Source organism: Seriola aureovittata, chromosome 17 (assembly GCF_021018895.1).
Source record: "Seriola aureovittata isolate HTS-2021-v1 ecotype China chromosome 17, ASM2101889v1, whole genome shotgun sequence".
NCBI lineage: Eukaryota > Metazoa > Chordata > Actinopteri > Carangiformes > Carangidae > Seriola > Seriola aureovittata.
Genome location: NC_079380.1, coordinates 8,585,748 through 8,604,153, shown reverse-complemented (window position 1 = coordinate 8,604,153; position 18,406 = coordinate 8,585,748). Strand labels below are relative to the sequence as shown.

The 18,406-nt window shown below is 40.5% G+C and overlaps 1 protein-coding gene across 14 annotated transcripts; it reads left to right on the top strand.

The window, feature by feature from the left end:
- Nucleotides 1-259: 259 nt before the first annotated feature.
- elavl3 (ELAV like neuron-specific RNA binding protein 3) lies at nt 260-18,355 on the top strand. Of its 14 annotated transcripts, none has more exons than XM_056401720.1 (8): nt 261-798; nt 7,379-7,598; nt 7,691-7,794; nt 10,015-10,168; nt 10,311-10,539; nt 11,081-11,134; nt 11,711-11,749; nt 12,552-18,355. In XM_056401720.1, the coding sequence occupies exons 1-8, from the start codon at nt 790-792 to the stop codon at nt 12,877-12,879; spliced, it is 1,137 nt and encodes a 378-aa protein (XP_056257695.1). In that variant the 5' UTR covers nt 261-789; the 3' UTR covers nt 12,880-18,355. The 14 variants fall into 14 exon arrangements, with proteins under 14 accessions (XP_056257700.1, XP_056257696.1, XP_056257695.1 ...); XM_056401717.1 differs by having other exon boundaries at nt 12,531-18,355; XM_056401718.1 differs by having other exon boundaries at nt 263-798; nt 7,382-7,598; nt 12,531-18,355.
- Nucleotides 18,356-18,406: the final 51 nt, after the last annotated feature.

The window sequence follows — 18,406 nt, the reverse complement described above, 5'->3', positions numbered from 1 at the left end:
GTGCTGAGGGAGAAGTGAGTGCAAAGTGTGGGGAACGAGAGAGACAAGTCCGCTGTCTTCTGCTGCACCCATCTGTTCTGAAAGTGCAGGTGGAGCCCTATTCACTCCGCTCTGCATGTGTGTGTGTGAAGAGGGGGGCAGGAAGAAAGGAAGGGCAGCGAGAAGGAGGGAGTGGAGAGATGGAAGGGCAGGGATGGAAAAGGGAAGGGGTGGGGTGGGGTGGTGGTGTTGGTGGGGGGGACTCTTGGTGATCTCTCCTGAAGGGGATAATGGGAGAGGAGCGCATTGCAATGGCTGCCATGTAGTACCCTCCCTGCACAATTAGCCAATCAGCAGCGCGCTCTGCCAGCCAGGAGGACGCATAAAAGAAGAACATTGCAGCAGAGGCACAGAAGGACACTGCGAGAGGAGCAGGGAATTACACACAAAAACAGCAGAACCAGAACACCCTCCCCTGGACACACCCTGCTGAGGATCACTGCTTCTCTTTTTTTCTGAACCATCGCCCACGCCACACGGAGAGAACGCTCTCCCTCATCATCATCCAGTAGAAAACCCCTTTCTCCTCATTTTCATCCTATAGAGGACACCTACAATCTCAGAGGGCTGAGATCCCCTGGCGAAGATTGTATTTTTTTCCTTTTTTTCTTTTTTTTTTCTTTTAATTTGGACTCCTGACAGAACATAAGGGCCATATAACATAAAGGCCGAAGAGCACATAGAGACTCAGCCTTCAGCTTCAAGACCAGTGCAAAGAAGGACCTAGATTTCTTTCATTGTACGTCAAGAATGGTTACTGTACGTATTACTCTATTTCTTTTATATTTGTGGAGGGGATGTGGTAGTAGCATGCTTACATGGTTTGTCAGTCCTTTGTGTTGGATGTGCTGTTAACTACATGTACACATGTAATATAGCCATACACAGATTTATCTCACATCTTTCCTAGTGATGTACCTTTAGTGGAGAATAATATCATTTTAAATAGAGCTCCGTGGCTGTGTGCACATGCCAAAACACAGAGGAGCTTTGGTATTAGTGTCCTATGATCCTGTCCAATATGCAATGCCATATTATTATGATAAGATTAACGATCGATAGTGGCAATTAGCATTCTCATACTGAGTGATGCGCCATGCCGGCTGCGCTCCTGCCTGCAGTCATCCTCAGCCATGGATAAAGTCTTTATCCTGCCATTTTAGACAGCACGGGCTTTACGTTTCAGTATCACAACCACTCCGACCGCCTAAATGTCGCAGCTGTGAATATATTTCCTTAATGATGCGCGAGTTAAGGTTTAGGAATTCCGCAGGATTACAGTGATGGAAAGGCGACGAGGCGCCGGGTTCAGTGGGGGGAGGACTGGCTTTCTTTGCCTGGTGCAGCACAAGGATGCTGGAGACGAGTTTCTGAGACAAAACACGATGCCTCGGAGGCTGAGGGCCCATCCAGCAAGGCAAAGAAAAAAAAAGGGTCGAGTCACTCCGAGAGGGGGAGGGGGGAGGAGGGAGATTACGCATCCATTGGTTTGCATTGAATCAGACAAAGTCCAAATTCCTCAGGGTTCTCGTTGCGATGCAACCGAGTAAATGGGCTGGAAACCTCAGAGGCCGCGACAGTAAGGACGCGCACGGACATCTCCATTTTAAGCGCATTTCCTCCCAAGTACCACATCGCATACGTACAAGATGGCCATGCTTGCATTGCGCCTGTCGGATGAAAGGAGATGTGAGCAGCGTAGTTAAAGTAGCTTCGCTGTGTGCCGTCGGCCGGATTGGGCGTGTCTCTGCTGGACTTGAGAACCAAACGAGGGCCTTGGAGCGTCAAACGGCCTACTCCGCTCTCAGTCTTGACATGCTCTGTACGGCTGACAGCAGGTAGTTTACAGAGGCAGACCAATTAAAACCAGACACATTTACTATGAATTTTAGAAGTCAGGATATGAATAATAAACCGGGAATCAGCGTGGATGCTGTTCAAGGTCCAACCTCAAAATTACAGACAGGTGTTAAAAAAAATAAAGTGAGATAAACAAAAATCACTAAACTATTTTATACGTTTAGTTTTAAGGGAATTATTAATTTATAGGGGTAATATCTACATATGATTTAATGTTTAGTCTGTTCAGTCTACGACTAATAATAGTCGGAACTCAGCATAAATTATTTAACCCAGAGAAAGAACAGGATGTGAGAGATTGAGTTGGTCCTCGAAATATATAGCCATGAATAACTTTTGAGATCTCGTCTCTCTGAATTTGAAATGGACAGAATATTGCTTCGGGGGAAAAAAATGTGCAAAATGGATGTGGACAGCACACTGTTGTATCATCATCTGTGAGGCTCCAACTATCCACTTGACACATTTCCATTTCCAGTCTCATTGCATTTTCTCCTTGCTGTACTGTACCTATTGTCCCTTGCAGGCCTAGACGGTGTCACACAGACAGAGGCTGTAGCTCTCCTCCACATGGTCCGCAGTCCTCCATGCCTGTACCGCAGTGCCAAGCAAATAAAAGCGTTGAGTCAGATAACCTTTCCAAGGCACTTACACAATTCAAGGACAAGGACAGTCGAGGCCATCCCTGTAAACCAGTCTAAACAGGTGTTTGATGATCAAGGAAAAACTGCAGGGCCTGTATAGAATTTAAACGTAAATCTTATTGGCTCGTGATTTAAAAGGTTAGAGGCCATTTTAGACTACCTCAAAATAAACTGTAAATAAACATCCAAATGCTTACGAAACCTTATATTTTTACAGTTAAGACATGATCTGTCTAACTTACATGAGACGTTAAATGCAATTATGTAAGCGGTGATTTGCCTCCTGTTGCCCATGTCTTCATCTAATTATCAGCAACAAATATCAAGCCTGAAGGGCAGAAAGAGGAAGAGGGTGTACCTTCCATCTCTGAGACAGCTAAATGAATCCACTTTTTCCTCACAATAATCTTTTTTTTGGAAACAAATATTGATCACGTCATTTAATTGCAGAGGGTACATCAATCTGGCGTTAGTGTTGATTGATAATTTCATGAGGGTTATGGAAAAAACAAGATTTTCTCTGACAATATATATTTCTATGAATAATAATGGTGGTTATTGGCCTTATACACGCTCAACGCTCGCCGAGTTAAAGCCAGTTTACCCAGCTTTTCAATTACAACTATCACTAAACACAAGTCTAGTCATTCTGTCAAGGAAAACGATCCACACGAAGAGATAAATATATACGATCGGTGTATTTTTTTTTTTTTTTTTGGTGTTTTTTAATTTGACCTATCATGGGATTTTTGACTCGGGCTGGCAACTGTAACAGCCATTGTTCCCGGAGAGTCCTGCAGCCCCTGGCCACAACACAAAGCGCCACTGTTTACATTAATATTCATAGTGCTGCCATAGCCTCTGCGAGAGAGAAGAGGAGGAACGGGTGGCTCTTTTGTTTGGTCGTTTCAATACGTTTATTCAGCAAAAAGGCGCTCCGGCTCATGAATGCCTGCAGAGCTCACAAGTCCTGCCTTTTAAAAAGGTCTAAATAAGAAAGACAGGGAAATCGAGGGATTCTCTTGTGCATCTGCATCATATGAAATAGCCACAAAGGTGTGTTTTTTTCTTAGTAACTCCAATTCAAACGTTTGAAAATTCTACAAAATATAAAATAAAACCAGTCGGTGGTCTTTGCTGTATTCACGGGCCTCTGTGGCCTCAAATGAGACCGTCCGAAAGCCACTCCCTTTTTCAGCACGCTGGATAGCGCCCCGCATGCTACAAGGACTCGCAAGACAGATTTGTCTCCCCGAGCCTTTGACGTTGTCTGCTCCCATCTTATCAAAGCAGCCCATACTCACAGAGCTGGAATCTTTTAGAAATCTTTTATTTCTAGTCTGCGGAGCGGAGAATAGGAGGGAGCCTCAGTGCATGGCTGACATGAGCTGTGACTCCTGTCGTCCTGTTGTTTTACAGCTGCCACCATGATCCCTTAAGCTGCAGAGAGTGTGGCTAATGCCCTTTGTTTGGGATAATCCTGTAATCTGTGTTATTTAGAAGGCTCATTTACACTTCAGCCTAGCGTTCAGTTTTGATTCATGCCTTCCAGAAAAAAAAAAAATCTTTATATAATGCATTATATTGTGGACTAGAGACAAGGTTATATATTAAAAGGAAAATCCTCGTCATCATTAATTCAAAAAACATATCAATATATATATATATTTTTTACTGTGTACTTTGATGTTTAGTTTTTCTACACAATTAGAAGTAATTTATAACAACCTACAGCAAACAAATTTACTTCTACAATAAGCAATTATCAAACACTTATCTTCCTTGCTGGGACTTCATGCCAAAACAGAATATAGTTGGTGACCACATCCTTTTCTCTCATGTTATATTGCACTGCCATTCAAATGTATTTTCTGTTGATTCTTGGTGCACTGTAACATGCAGCATTCGCAGTAGAAATTAATTGTGAAGGCGGTTTATAAGCATCAGAAGACAGAGAACAGTGACTGCATTTACATTTAGTCATGTAATGCTCCTGCGTTTTGTAATTTAATAGTGTACAGTGTAGGTGGTTCATGTGCTTGGCAGTGGAGGCAGGGCTCTTGTTTGCGTGCAAGTCTGGGTTCATGTGTTTGGCAGGGGAGGCAGGGCTCTTGTTTGCGTGCAAGTCTGGGACCATGTGTAGGCGATGCTGATGCAGTACATTAAATATTAAGGGAGATCTCACAGAACCCCAAAATAGAAAAAAGCAGTGTGGGGGACATAGTGCCACCCTAACAACTGGAATCTTTTAGAAATTTTTAAAAGATTTTTTAAAAGATTATTTTTATGTTTTCATCCTTATTTGATACAGATATATGTTGAGATGCGAGGGGTAATGAAACCCAACAAAAGACCTGGGTCATATGTACACTGTTGGGGCATCATGGTTACAAAGTATCACAGGTGTAAACATTTTTATTGTCTACAGTAGTCGAAAATGTCTGCAGCATATAGCTGGAGAAGATCTATATTGGGTATATTGTGATTATTCATGCTGTTGTAGGCCTCCCTACAACATCACAATGACTTATTGTCTCTTCTAATTAGGGTACTGCCAACCAAACTCTAGACTATTTGATTTTTGCTGTTGGTGTACAATATAAAATGTGACAGCCTAGAGATGAAACAATCCTCTGAGGTTTTTATCTTTTCAATTTGTTTTAAAAAAAACTTCAAAGTATGCTGTTTCTCTCTATTTCTGTGGAAAAAAAAGAGTCTTAGTTGCTGCTTGTGTCAGCCACTCTCAGTGTCCAGCCCTTACTCAGTGGTTCTGTGAATTATATAACTTCACACTGTTCACTGGGGATGTGTGTTCTGCCATGCTGAGGGTTATTTCCGTTGGCCCTAATGTGTGTGTTTTTTTTCCCCCTTCAAAATGCTTTTGTCATATTTGGGACACATTCACTCGCTCATATTTTTAATAGTCAAATGCATCACATCACTCAACAACGAACTAGGTTAATATTACAATAAATATAACATAAAAGCTTAATTCCACCTTTTCTGTCAACACCTTACTCGTATCATCATTTATAAAAACACCAAACTTGCACTCAACTGACATTTTAGCTTTGCATCAAACTCTTCACATGGAAGACTGCTATTCTACATCACCCTCCCTCTGTGTGGAGATGTGTGTTTGAAGTATTTTATATTTAGGCTGTCTTATCAACCCTTGTCATAATCAATTCATCTTACTGATATTCCCTTCTTCTGCAAAGCCGTGTAATATTAATACATGGAGGAAAATTGCCTGACCTGTATATCTGCTCCTAATAGGCGCAGACACAAACACACACTGAGCTTAAAGTAAGAAAGCCATTCAGCCATTAGAAACAATGCAGTCTTTGAGAGGCTGTTACCTGGGCAACCTGAGTCGAGGTGAGGCTCAAAGCAAGACGGCAGGTTACAGAGACGAGGGAAAAAGGCAGGTTAGACAGACCCATTGGCGGATGCTAGAAATGGAGAGAGAACACATAAAATGGCATATAGATCTGAAAATATACCTGAAGAAATTAATTTAGTTATAACAATGAAACAGAGCACAATACAAATATAATAGGTTGGTGGATTTACAAGAGACAGGGAACTGTGAAAGCCCACATTTTCACACTGCATGAGATTCATATCCTGAAAGAAAGTCTTCATCTGTATCAGTGATCATTACTAAGTTACCAATAAAGAAAAAATACTTAAGGGAGCGCCCCTCTTTGGGCATTAAAATAAAGCTGGTTTTGCGTTATCAGAGAACATGATCCAAAAAGCTATAGGAGCTATTTGCCAGGTAAATATTTCTTTTGTAAATAATGCTTATGTGGTTCAGTGACACCTATTCCTCTATCAAGTCAGGACATTCCCTGAATATAATCTTGAAATAATTCTGAACATTCATTAATTAAGTCTTTGTTGCTTTGGACTACTTTTTAAGACCCCAAGAGTTTAGAGAAGACTCATTCAAGGTTGCAGGTTTTCAGTTTGTACACCGAAGAGAGATCGAATTCAAACAGCCGTAAAAATCAGTACAGCTCTAGCATCAACGTCAAACCATCAGTTTAACTTTAAATTTTTTGTCCTTTGTTTTACATAAAAAACAGAATTTGCAATGATTTTCCATGATTCGGAGACAGAGAACTAGGTGCTGAGTGTGATGAAAGGGAAAGGGAAAGTGGAGCAGGAAGTTTTGTTTCTGACCACACAGATGTTCCTTGAGAATCCCCTGTGGATCAAATCAAGCAACACGGTGTACTCCAGAGCAACACAAGAGACACAAACACTATACTGTGCACTAACCCACACCCTTACTGACTTATGTTACTACCAGACCGTGTTATTCCCCATTTATTGTAGCACGAAATCCATTTAACATTGTCGCTCTCCCCTTTGTCCGTCATCTCAGCCCCTGCCTCCCCTATCTCCCCAAGCCTCTCGCCAGCCTCACATACCACCATCACCATTATCCATCCCTGTGTAATGATGTAATGGTGTTTGACCCTGGAAGAGAGTAGGGGGAGGGGAGGAGTAAGGAAAAAGGGACTGTGACATCTGCAGGACCAGAGGCAGGGAGCGAGAGAGCTGGAAAGATGGGGTGAAAGGGGGGGAGGGGAGATGATAAATCAGACCTTGTATCCATCTCTATTTTAGCAATGCTGATTCCTGACCTTTCCTTCTGACAGTGACAAATTGGACAGTCTGTGTGTGTAGCTTTTATTTGTGTGTGTATTATAGTATGTTGAACGTATGTTAAAGAGGAGATACACATATTTATAAAGCCATATCGCCACTGTCCTTTTGCGTGTTGCTGTGAATTATGAATCTAACTCCACCCTCTTCCTCAGCAGATAATCAGCACCATGGAAACCCAGGTGTCCAACGGTCCAAGCGGAACCAGTCTGCCAAACGGTCCAGTCATCAGTACCAATGGCTCCACGGACGACAGCAAAACCAACCTGATCGTTAACTATCTGCCTCAGAACATGACCCAGGAAGAATTCAAAAGTTTGTTTGGTAGCATCGGAGAGATTGAGTCCTGCAAGCTAGTCAGAGACAAGATAACAGGTACAACACTCTGTCCATATTGAAAAAAAGATTTGCACTTCAATTGGTTTTGATAATGTTTGACATCACTATGCCTCTTTCATTGTCTCCAGGTCAGAGTTTGGGATATGGCTTCGTAAACTATGTGGATCCAAATGATGCAGACAAGGCCATCAACACGCTCAATGGTCTCAAACTACAGACTAAAACAATCAAGGTGAGCAGACCTCGACTCTCTACAATATTCACTTTTCATTTTTTGATGCTCGATGGCGTGCCAGACAAAAAGAAAGGAAGTGGAGATTTTGTGGGGTGGGGAAGTGGGGGTGTTGAGAGAGGTGGTGACAGACGTGACAGAGGGAGGGGAGGAAAATGGGGAGGAGGAGGCAGAAGGGAGCGCTGGGTAGAACAAAGCAAGTGAGAGAAAGGGTGAAAAGAGAAGGCGAGAGTGGAGGTCAGAAAGCAAGGGGCGGACAGCACGCAGAGGTTATTGTGATGGAAATGTAATTAGGAAGCCTGACTGTGGTGCACAAGGGTCAGTCCAGGTTACCCCATCTGCCTCCAATCGGGGCTAATTAGGGGGCTTCTTTGTCCCAAAATCAGATGAGGGAAGGAGGGGGGCATACCATTAAACGCTACTTCCTTCCATCCCCCCAACCTGATCAAAGTAGATCAAAGATTGAGATAAACTGCAGGATGGAAAAAATCAAATCTCTGAGAGAGCAGAGCAGGTGAAAACGTCCAGCAGCTGTTCATGAATAGGGGCGTTAATTCTGACTTATGACTGACAGACAATGAGCTAGGTCCAGGCAAACCTAAGTACTGGATTTGGTGACTTTTTTGGAATAACAAATACACATATTGTATTGTACATAATATTGATTCACAGTATGCGTAAGCTTTCAAATACAAGATAAATTACTCTTACTCTGGAACAACCATGTAGCTGAAATGATCATGCCAATTATTATAATTTATTGTTAATCTTATGTGATGACATTAATTATGTGATGTAGCTATACATAGATCGCTCGGTCTATAATTAACTTCTTAATAATTTACTCTCAAATTTAAAAATAACTCCTGTAGTAGTAGCAACACCGTACTTTTATCATTCTGATTTTTCGGGAAGCTTCAATGGAGAGGGGTGAGATTGTGAGGGAGGGGGCAACAGTAGAAGTGTAGGGGGTAGCTCGGAGAGCAGAATGCCAATGACAGGATTAGAGGCCATATGGGCTTCAGGCACCATCTGTACTGTGGGAGCGACAGGGAGAGGGTTAATTATAGGGCAGCCTCTGCTCCCTGAACACAGCAACTCCCCCCTGACTCGTCCAGAACACCCTAATCACTGCACCACACAACCCTCCTGCTCATACTGTCTGTCTGTGTACACAATTACACTGGTGCTAAGTACTGATGGATGAAATCAGAACACCTGTATTCATCTGAAAGATAATATACATGTAATATGCTTTCTTTGTGCCGATGCACAATATAATTTAAATGCAACGACTATTTCTAAAAAAGTAGTAGAATTCATGAACATTTATATTCTTAAAACCAATACATATGCATATAAACAGTGTGTGTGTGTGTGTGTGTGTGTGTGTGTGTGTGAGCAGTGTGTTTATAAGTTGTCAAGGATCCTGCAAGTCTTGTGATGCACTTACATTGTTTGCTGTTTGCCAGTGGAGCTGTTCTCCCCCAGAGGATAGAGACAAAGGAAGGAGGCAGGACAGGGAGGGCAGCTCAGCCTATCTCAGACAACACTCACTCTGTCTCTCCATCACACACAAACACAGCGCTCCCAACAATGCACTGAACTGGATTATCTACCACACATGTGTTCACACACTCCCATAAACACAATAACAAGAATATGTGCATGGCTTTCAAAATCAATCAGATTTTCCTCGGCAGTACTAGATCTAAAAGGTTCTGAAAGTAGACCAAAAGTAAACCATAAGGGATATAAACACAGACGCACCAAAAATGGCTGTGCACTAATTAAGTCACTGGTGAATTCAGGCAAATATATATCGACTAAGGCTGATGTTTTTCAGTGAAAAACAAAGTTGACACTTGGGCTTGTTAACTGATGATTGGTATCAGTTTGGGTAATGGTCACAATACATCTCTGCGTGTCTGTGACAGTCTCATTGTGGCTTAGTCTGAGCTTAAAGGCATTGATTAAGTCCACAGATAGCAAAGAGTGGAGTTGGGTCTGTGGAGATGACGAATAAGAAGAAATCAGTTACATAAAGACTGTTGGGTACTATTTGGGAACTCGGTCCACTTACATCAGGTCTTTCTCACATGTTCCTTAACTTGAAGTCTTTGTTTTTCTCTGATTTAAGCCCTCTGAGACTAATGTGATTTAGGGGTATTGTATATTGATAAAATGCACTTATTGATTGATTTTATTCGGGTGTTATAGGTATCATATGCCCGGCCAAGCTCGGCTTCTATTCGTGATGCCAACCTTTATGTGAGTGGACTCCCCAAGACCATGAGCCAGAAAGACATGGAACAGCTGTTCTCCCAATATGGTCGCATCATCACATCCCGCATCTTAGTGGACCAAGTTACAGGTATAGCCTTATTTCACTTCTCATGCTGACACTCAGTTTATCTGGATTAACTCTATCTATCCAAGTCAGGCCAATTAGACTTGTGGGCAGCAACAGTGGCTGATGCCAAGGTAGTAACATTGGTCTGTTTTCTTAATCGGAGCAGGCATATCACGAGGAGTGGGCTTCATCCGGTTTGACAAGCGAAATGAAGCAGAGGAGGCCATCAAAGGTCTGAACGGACAGAAGCCTTTGGGTGCCGCTGAGCCCATCACTGTCAAGTTCGCCAACAACCCCAGCCAGAAGACAGGCCAGGCCTTACTGACTCAGCTGTACCAGACTGCTGCCCGCCGCTACACGGGGCCTCTGCACCACCAGACTCAGCGTTTCAGGTACTGAACCTTTACCAACCTCAGACTGGCCATCACTAACCAACAGATAGTCCTTAAAAAGAGACTGTTTCAAGACCAAGTCACAGGTCATCCTGCTCTGTTGTTTTGCTTAAGCAAACTCGATATCCTACAAATTTTAAATGCCAAGTTTTAAGTCAACATTTCATTGTTTTAGTATTACATACACTATCATTAATGAGTCAATAGTCAAAGTCAAGTCTCTCAAAGGTTTTTTGACAATTATCAAGCATTAACTACACCAGGGAATAGCTAAGAGTAAGTACTCTTCAGTGGCTACGTTCAAGAACAAATCACCAGATGAAGTCGCACAAACCAAAAACAGCAAATGTGGTCTAATGCTATAATAAGGAAAACTATGGTCAAAAACATTCCAAGGGAAAAAACTAAACATTTTCTGTCACTATTAACACTTAAATTGTTCCTTTTAGCAATATTATTACTTTATCATAAAGAAGGAAATGACAATATGGCATTGTCCCTCCTTCTCACTCTTTTTCTCTGACTTTCTTTTAAACTGCAGCGTGATCCCTTCACTTGGAAAGGGACCTGATCCAAATAACAGCTCAAAACCAATGTAAGAGACCGGATTTTATCAAGTACAATACAAAACAAAAGCTAAATAAATACTGGTTTAAGAAGAATCATACTGAACCTGTAAGTGTTGCCTATATTTCATAGGTATTAAAGGCATCGTAATTATTGAAATTGCCACAGTTTGGCCAAATCTACATGTGTAATTATGAATAAAGGTTCAAAAGCTTTGAAAGTCGAAGGCTTCCAGTATGAAATATTTTATGGAACCTCGCAAACAATTGTAGGTATGGAAAAGATCTTTTTACTCAGTAGATGTGAAATGGCCTAGGACGCAGGATTTATTTATATTGCATTTGAGCTATTAAAGGGAAACTCTTTTTTTGAGCTTAAACAACTTAAGTCACTTATAACAATAAAATCCAGCTGAGGCACATATTCACAGGACTATTTGACAAGCCATCAGTTTGTGGTTGGATGGTTTGGGACTGCGGTGCAGTGAAGGATGCCCTCTGGAGGCCAGCTGGTGAAGGAGCTACATGTTAACTGACAGCCCCCCTTCCTTGTAGATCTCATAACTAACTTCTGCATCCCCTTCATTCTCCCTCTTGCGTTGCAGACTCGACAATTTACTAAACGCCAGCTACGGAGTCAAGAGGTAAATGCCAAAGGTGTACTTTCAAAAGCATCCATGCCAAAATAAAACCTCAAACAAAGTGCCCGGAATACCACCTGCTGACTTCATCTCGAAATTAGATATAATGGCCATAATTCTTAATGCCCACTGCCCATTTAACCATGTTACAGAAGCAGCCCAGACAACAAAATACTATCTGTAATTGCAATAAGCAAAGATGCAGCCTTCTAACAGCAGGGTATTCTGGCATGGCTTTGTTTAACCTTTTTGTTCGTTTGTTTTAATTAATAGAAATAATTTATGTATGTATTTATTTATGAACTAACATTGTCAGTTTCAGTTGCTTTAATGTCCCCTTTTTTTCACCAGCATGGACATACCAGATTCCGTTTGCGTCTCCTCTGTTTGCTCCAGTTTTTGTATGATTTGATTCCAATTTGCTTTTCATCCCTCTCTAGGTTTCTGTGTTTTGTTCGATACTGTGATTTCTGTTGAACATTGTGATTCATGTGTTTAATTCTTCCAGAGGCTTTGGTCAGCAGAGAAAATGAGAAAATATGCAAATTGTGTGGGTGTCTGTGTCTCAGTGCACACAGTGTCATTTTGTATGAAAACGGGTAGTTTGGAGCCACTGTGGTGCCCACATATTTACCTACTTGCTGTACAGCAGAGGGGATGGAGATGGGGTCCCTCGACTCTATACCCGACTACAAGTTTTATCATTTCTCGCAGATAAATGCCCATAAGAGACAGTATAGAGCACTGAATGCTGCGTGGAACTTCAGAATGACACCCATGGTAGCTCTCCTACTCTCTTCCCCAGATTCTCGCCCATCACCATTGACAGCATGACCAGCCTTGCCGGGGTCAACCTTACTGGTCCAACTGGAGCCGGCTGGTGCATCTTTGTGTACAACCTGTCCCCTGAGGCGGACGAGAGCGTCCTGTGGCAGCTCTTTGGGCCGTTCGGCGCCGTCACCAATGTCAAGGTCATCCGTGACTTCACCACCAACAAATGTAAGGGCTTTGGCTTTGTCACCATGACCAATTACGATGAAGCCGCCATGGCCATCGCTAGCCTTAATGGCTACCGCCTGGGTGACCGCGTGCTGCAGGTTTCCTTCAAGACCAGCAAGCAGCACAAGGCCTGAGAGAGAGGCTGCTGGCACCAGCTCCTTCGACCTGCAGGGAGAGCAACCTGAGCTCCCTGTGCCATCACTCTACATGGGCCTGGACTGAGTCTCTCTCTGACACATTCTCACACAAATTCATAATATATTATTACAAACACAGACATGCAGATAAACACATACACGCACACACGTAAGCAAACATAACCATACTCAAGCATACACATGTCAGAGTTTCAAACAAACACACTAGTGGAGTTTTTCTTTTCTCTTTACACAACATGCTAGTCCTTCCCTATATTTGCCTGGATTGAATTAGAAGGGGTACGTAGCTGGTTTGTTGGGTAGGGGCAAGAGCTATCTATTTAGGAGACAGTCTAACGAATGTGACAGAGAATGTGTACTGAGTGCTTTGATTGAATTCAGGCAAATAATGACAACTGATGAACAAAACGATCAAAAATTTAAATGAACGAATATGTGCAATTTACCCAAACTCTTACCCCACCATCTCTCCCACTATCTTGCTGGAGAGGATGTAGTCACTTTTTTACACTTGGGCATTTTGAATCAGCGATTTTTTTAGATCAAAGAAAATGAAATTAAAAACAGTGTTCTCTTATATACGTCTATTAAAATATAACTATATATTCAATATTTAAGGTGGTTATAATAGCCGAGTATGTAAGCATTTTCTAGAAACTTTGACTACTGTTTCCTGACCTGCATTAGGTGGTGCCTAGCGTAAAGGCAGTTACTCTACCCTATGTGAGCTTGTTAGCTCAGACCCAATATGATTTAGGTTAACTAATGAATATGAATACTGGTCACAGAAAAGAGTAGTCCGAAGGCCATCACTCTTTCCCTCACAGTCTCACACCAAACAACACAATTGTCACTTATGTATCACAGAAACACAGTTCAGTAAGTAGAAGATATACACATATTTAGTCCACAAAAACAAAAAAAAAGTTTCCTGTATTCTTTCTTATCTATCCTCAAGATGGATTCAACACAAGCAGACTGTCTGTGAACTTAGAGCAGAGTGGCAGTACTCACATGGTGACAGTGTTCATTAGTAATTCTCTTGTGGGCATGAGAGCGACGAGTGTGAGGGGAAATCGTTTCACCACAACACAGCCACGTCAAAAGGAAAATACCGGTGTTTTTTCACTTTTTGCATCATTTTTTTGTATTGCACCTGTATTTTACATTATCCACAGGCCATTTTACTTTGCATGGCTTTTGTCGGCCATGATTTGGTGTGAGATCCCTTTAACTGACCTTGGTGTCAAGAGACCAAGAGAAAATGCAAACAAGATGTGAAAGACAACCAAATTATATTGTCCTAGCTGATGAGCTTTGATTCTGAATGTTACTGTGCTTGAGTGAGGTTATTCCGTCAGGTTTGTGTAGATAAATAGAAGCAGGAACGTTTGATCGTATCAATATGTTTGTGATCCAAGTAGCTGCAAAAAGTAACTCTGAAAAAATGCCAAACAACACAACCATGGACTGAACAATGGTCTAGGCGGGTCTGCAGAGATATAACACAGATGAGCAAAAACTCAAGAGCACCGGTATTATTCTTCAGTCTAGCGCACAGATAGAAGCTCCCTGAGTAAATGAGGTCAAAGTTTTGCATATCAGCGGAATACATGGGCTCTACAGTAACAACATGCATAGAGCAGATTAAAAGGACTGCAGTTCCTGATGGCTGAACATTTAAAGCAGACTTAGAGTCAGGTGTGTGAGCAATGATATCTGGCAATGTTAAAATTATCATTGATCCTTTGAGGAGAAAGGTTACCAGTTCCTCCAGCTTTTATAAATGCTCTTCAATTTTATTTGAAACCCCTCTATTCTCTTAAGAGCTTCCCAGAAACTTTGAACTCCTGCCCTATCAAAAGATGACTGTACAACATCAAGCCTGCAAAGAAGTGTCCTAATTATACTTCTGTTTACAACAGAAAGGTATTTATTTATTTGCTTCAGATCTGTTTGGCACTATCACGAAAATAGCATTTCTCAAAATATCCCCAACCCAATTGCATGAAAATTATTTATGGCACCCTGATGAAACATTAAGGCCAACCTGTCTCGTTGAAATGTCTGTTACAGACCAGACTTGAGATTTACCATGGGGAGAGCTAATGTCTTTCAATATCAAGACATCTGCACATGATAATAGATTGAATAAGGTCAACTATATTCAAGACATTTTGCTTTTGCTTTTCTAAATGACGCTGTGTTAGCCAAAGAGGACGATCTCTTTGAAAGGATTACATTAGAGATAAATCTATTTTTATACATACAAAAGAACAAGACCTTGTGCTGAATTTTTACAGATTCTTAAGCTTGGAAAAATTGGGACATCGCATGGCTTTATTTTAAACCCTCTGATCTTTGCAGAGCAAGGGGGAACAAGCATGCGGTGTATGGGTGGGGATTTAGGGAGGGGGCGAAGGAACATTGTATCTCACACAAACCTAACCATTCAACCACATCAAAACGACAAACTTAACAAAAACAAATTTGATGTAAAAAAAAATTCAAAAAAAAAAAGGTAAAATCAAACAGTTAAGGGTGTTACCTCACAGACACATCTATACCTTTGAGTGCTTAGACACACTCACATCTCTTGTCCTGAAGTTGTGTACAGTGTTGCTTCAATGATGGTGCAGTGAAGTGAAGTTAAGTTCTTTGACTTGAGAATCCCAGACAAAGCCGCAGTGAGACCAGCTCATTGCCAAGCTGAAAAACTGAATAGCTGCTTGCAAATAAAAATGTAAAACGCAGACTCAAACAGTTTCACCAATTAATAATGGACATTGAGCATGATTCTTTATGATTATATGGATTTGATTTTTGCCAAAGAATTGCTTTGCAAGTCAGTACCAAGAAGGATAATTAAGGCTAACTATATTATTCCCTGAGTAATTGCTGTACAAATCTATGTTATTTATTGAATAAGGACCCTCTACAATTTCAGTTGTCATTACTTTTAAATACCTAAGTTGCGCATATCAGTTTGCATTTGTAAATCCTAAAACCACTAAACCAAATGCTAACATGAAACAGTTGCAAGCATTCCCATTTGCACACATTCCATGCAGACACTGAATGATGAAAAAAGGCATATCAAAAATAAATTATGATGATGAATTCACCTCTTGACAAAGGAAAAATCGTTTGCATCCATATAATGTATTTCCCCCGGCATTTATATCATCTGCTTCGTCTTGTGACCAATTCAAACCTTCAAAACCATTAACATTGCACCGCTTCAAATACTTACTCTGGCATCTTTTAATCAGACTCATACTGTTTCATCCCCTGAAATACTCTGAATGATTGTCGCTGGTATGCCCAGAGCTGACCACATAAAGGACTAATCTAGCTATTTTGGGTCGAGCAATTTGCAAGAGATAGCAGAGTATAGGACTGAGCACTTGATGAGACCAGTGATAGACGTTAGGAACAACCAAGATAACAGGCCATGTTGAACTGCAGCTGGAGTCGTTTACCCAGCCATGTCCGATGTAGTACAGTCAACCCACAAACCAAACACCCACAGCCCAAAACAACAACCTTTCATACACAGTCTATACAAAGACCTACACCTAATGTAGAGCGAAGGACCATGGCAGGAAACAGTACTACACTGCTTGAGCAACAACAATAATCATTTAAAAAGACAAAAAAACTTTCCTATGGAACAGTAAGTGCAATGTGCTTTGTTTTTATATTGACTGAGAACAAATGATATATATTTTTTAAAAAAGAAATTAAACGTCACACTGAAAAGGTTTGCGGAATAGTGAAAGGAGCAAAAGTTCAGACAAAAACATAAAAAATGAACAGACTCATTAATAAAAAAAATGAGAGCTCTGATCTAGAAATTTCCATTATCACTTCCTCAGCCCCTAATTTGTGCTCTGACCATGCAAGCTCAAACAAACTGCATATCTGGCTGACTTAATAGAGCAATTCTCAATGACCTTGAAAGGAATACTGTCTAATATATCATCAGTTTTAGCCCATGTCAATTTCAAATATCATTTTTTTCCTGTAATTTATTGATTTCATTTACATATCAAGACTCACTTGTTAAATTAGCGTATTTGTGTTGTTGATGTTGCCATAGAGAACACACATGGGTCAAAGATTATGTTTGGTTGCATTGATTGGGTACAGTTTGTTATTTTTCTTCCATTATTTAATTAGTTGCAGTTTTTACAGTGTATGCAGATTTTAGACTTAGTTAGATTTTTTTATTTCAATCAAACTGTGTTCAATTGTGTTTGTAAAAGTCTGTGGTAGCTTTTGTTGCAACATAAAATAATTTAAACAGAAAAAATTCAAAATAGCGCCAACAAACTTGTATTATTTGGGCGACTTTAAGCTTGTAGTTTTAACTTATTGTTAACTTAAAAACTATTTATTATGATTATTATTATTGCCTCGTATAAAGTATGTTTTGTGTATATTTATGGTTTATTTCATTATATTTGCAAGTTTAAAAGATTTTAAGTTTGCCAAAATTGTGGTTACACCATTTCGTTTCTTAAAAGGGGGACAAATAGAAAAACAGTTTTTAGAAGTACGATTTGGAAACGTTCTCCATAGTCAAAGAATGCACTGCTATATTTAACTAATTGAAGTGTATAAACATACATGCTGTGTGCTAGATGTTATGCCTTTACTGCCTGTGTTCTGTTTGTCTTGTTAAATGAAAATCTTTTAATTATTTAATCTAATCACAGTCTTGTTTTTCAACCACTCTGTGAACCCCTGAGACATGGGACAGCTCCTGTAGTGAGGCTTTGGTCCACTTGAGGGTCCAACATTTAGCCAGTAACAGAGACGTCCTGGGTTTGATATGCTCTCAAGATGCTTTCCTGTTTATGCTAATGGGTTGATTTATATATATATATAAAAAAAGGATATTAAGGGTTCTGTTTCTGTAAAAGCATTGTAATACTGAGATCATCTGTATCAATACCAATATCAATATCAATTTGTGCTACTGAAACAATGTTCTTTGGAAACCCAGCCAAGAGTTCTGGCAAAATATTAGAGCTCAGACAAGCTGCAGGAAGGTTTTCTTGGGAGTCTCTAGGGTAGTAAAGGGGTGAGTGGTCCTTCTGTTTCTCAACCAACTGTATTTTGTGTCTATTTATTTAGAAGAGGGGACGCAGTAACTTAGTGATGTTTTTCTTACATTTTCCTGGAATGGTAGAACAAATCAAAGGTGAAAATGATCAAAACAGTTCTGCTGACACCAATATCAGTGGAAGAAATACAAAATCTCATACTTCCAAACATGACCAAATGAACAATGTCAAAATTAAACAAAGAAAAAAAAAAACCTTTCAGTTTAGTCTAGGATATTTATTACTGGGATTTCAGCTGAAGACGCTTGAAGACTTTTTCATGGAATTGTTTAATTATTTGTACTTTACATGCCAGAAAAAAATAAAAGTTACAAATATGAGCGACTTGATTTTTATTGACTGTCAAAACAATATTACTGAACATTCTGACC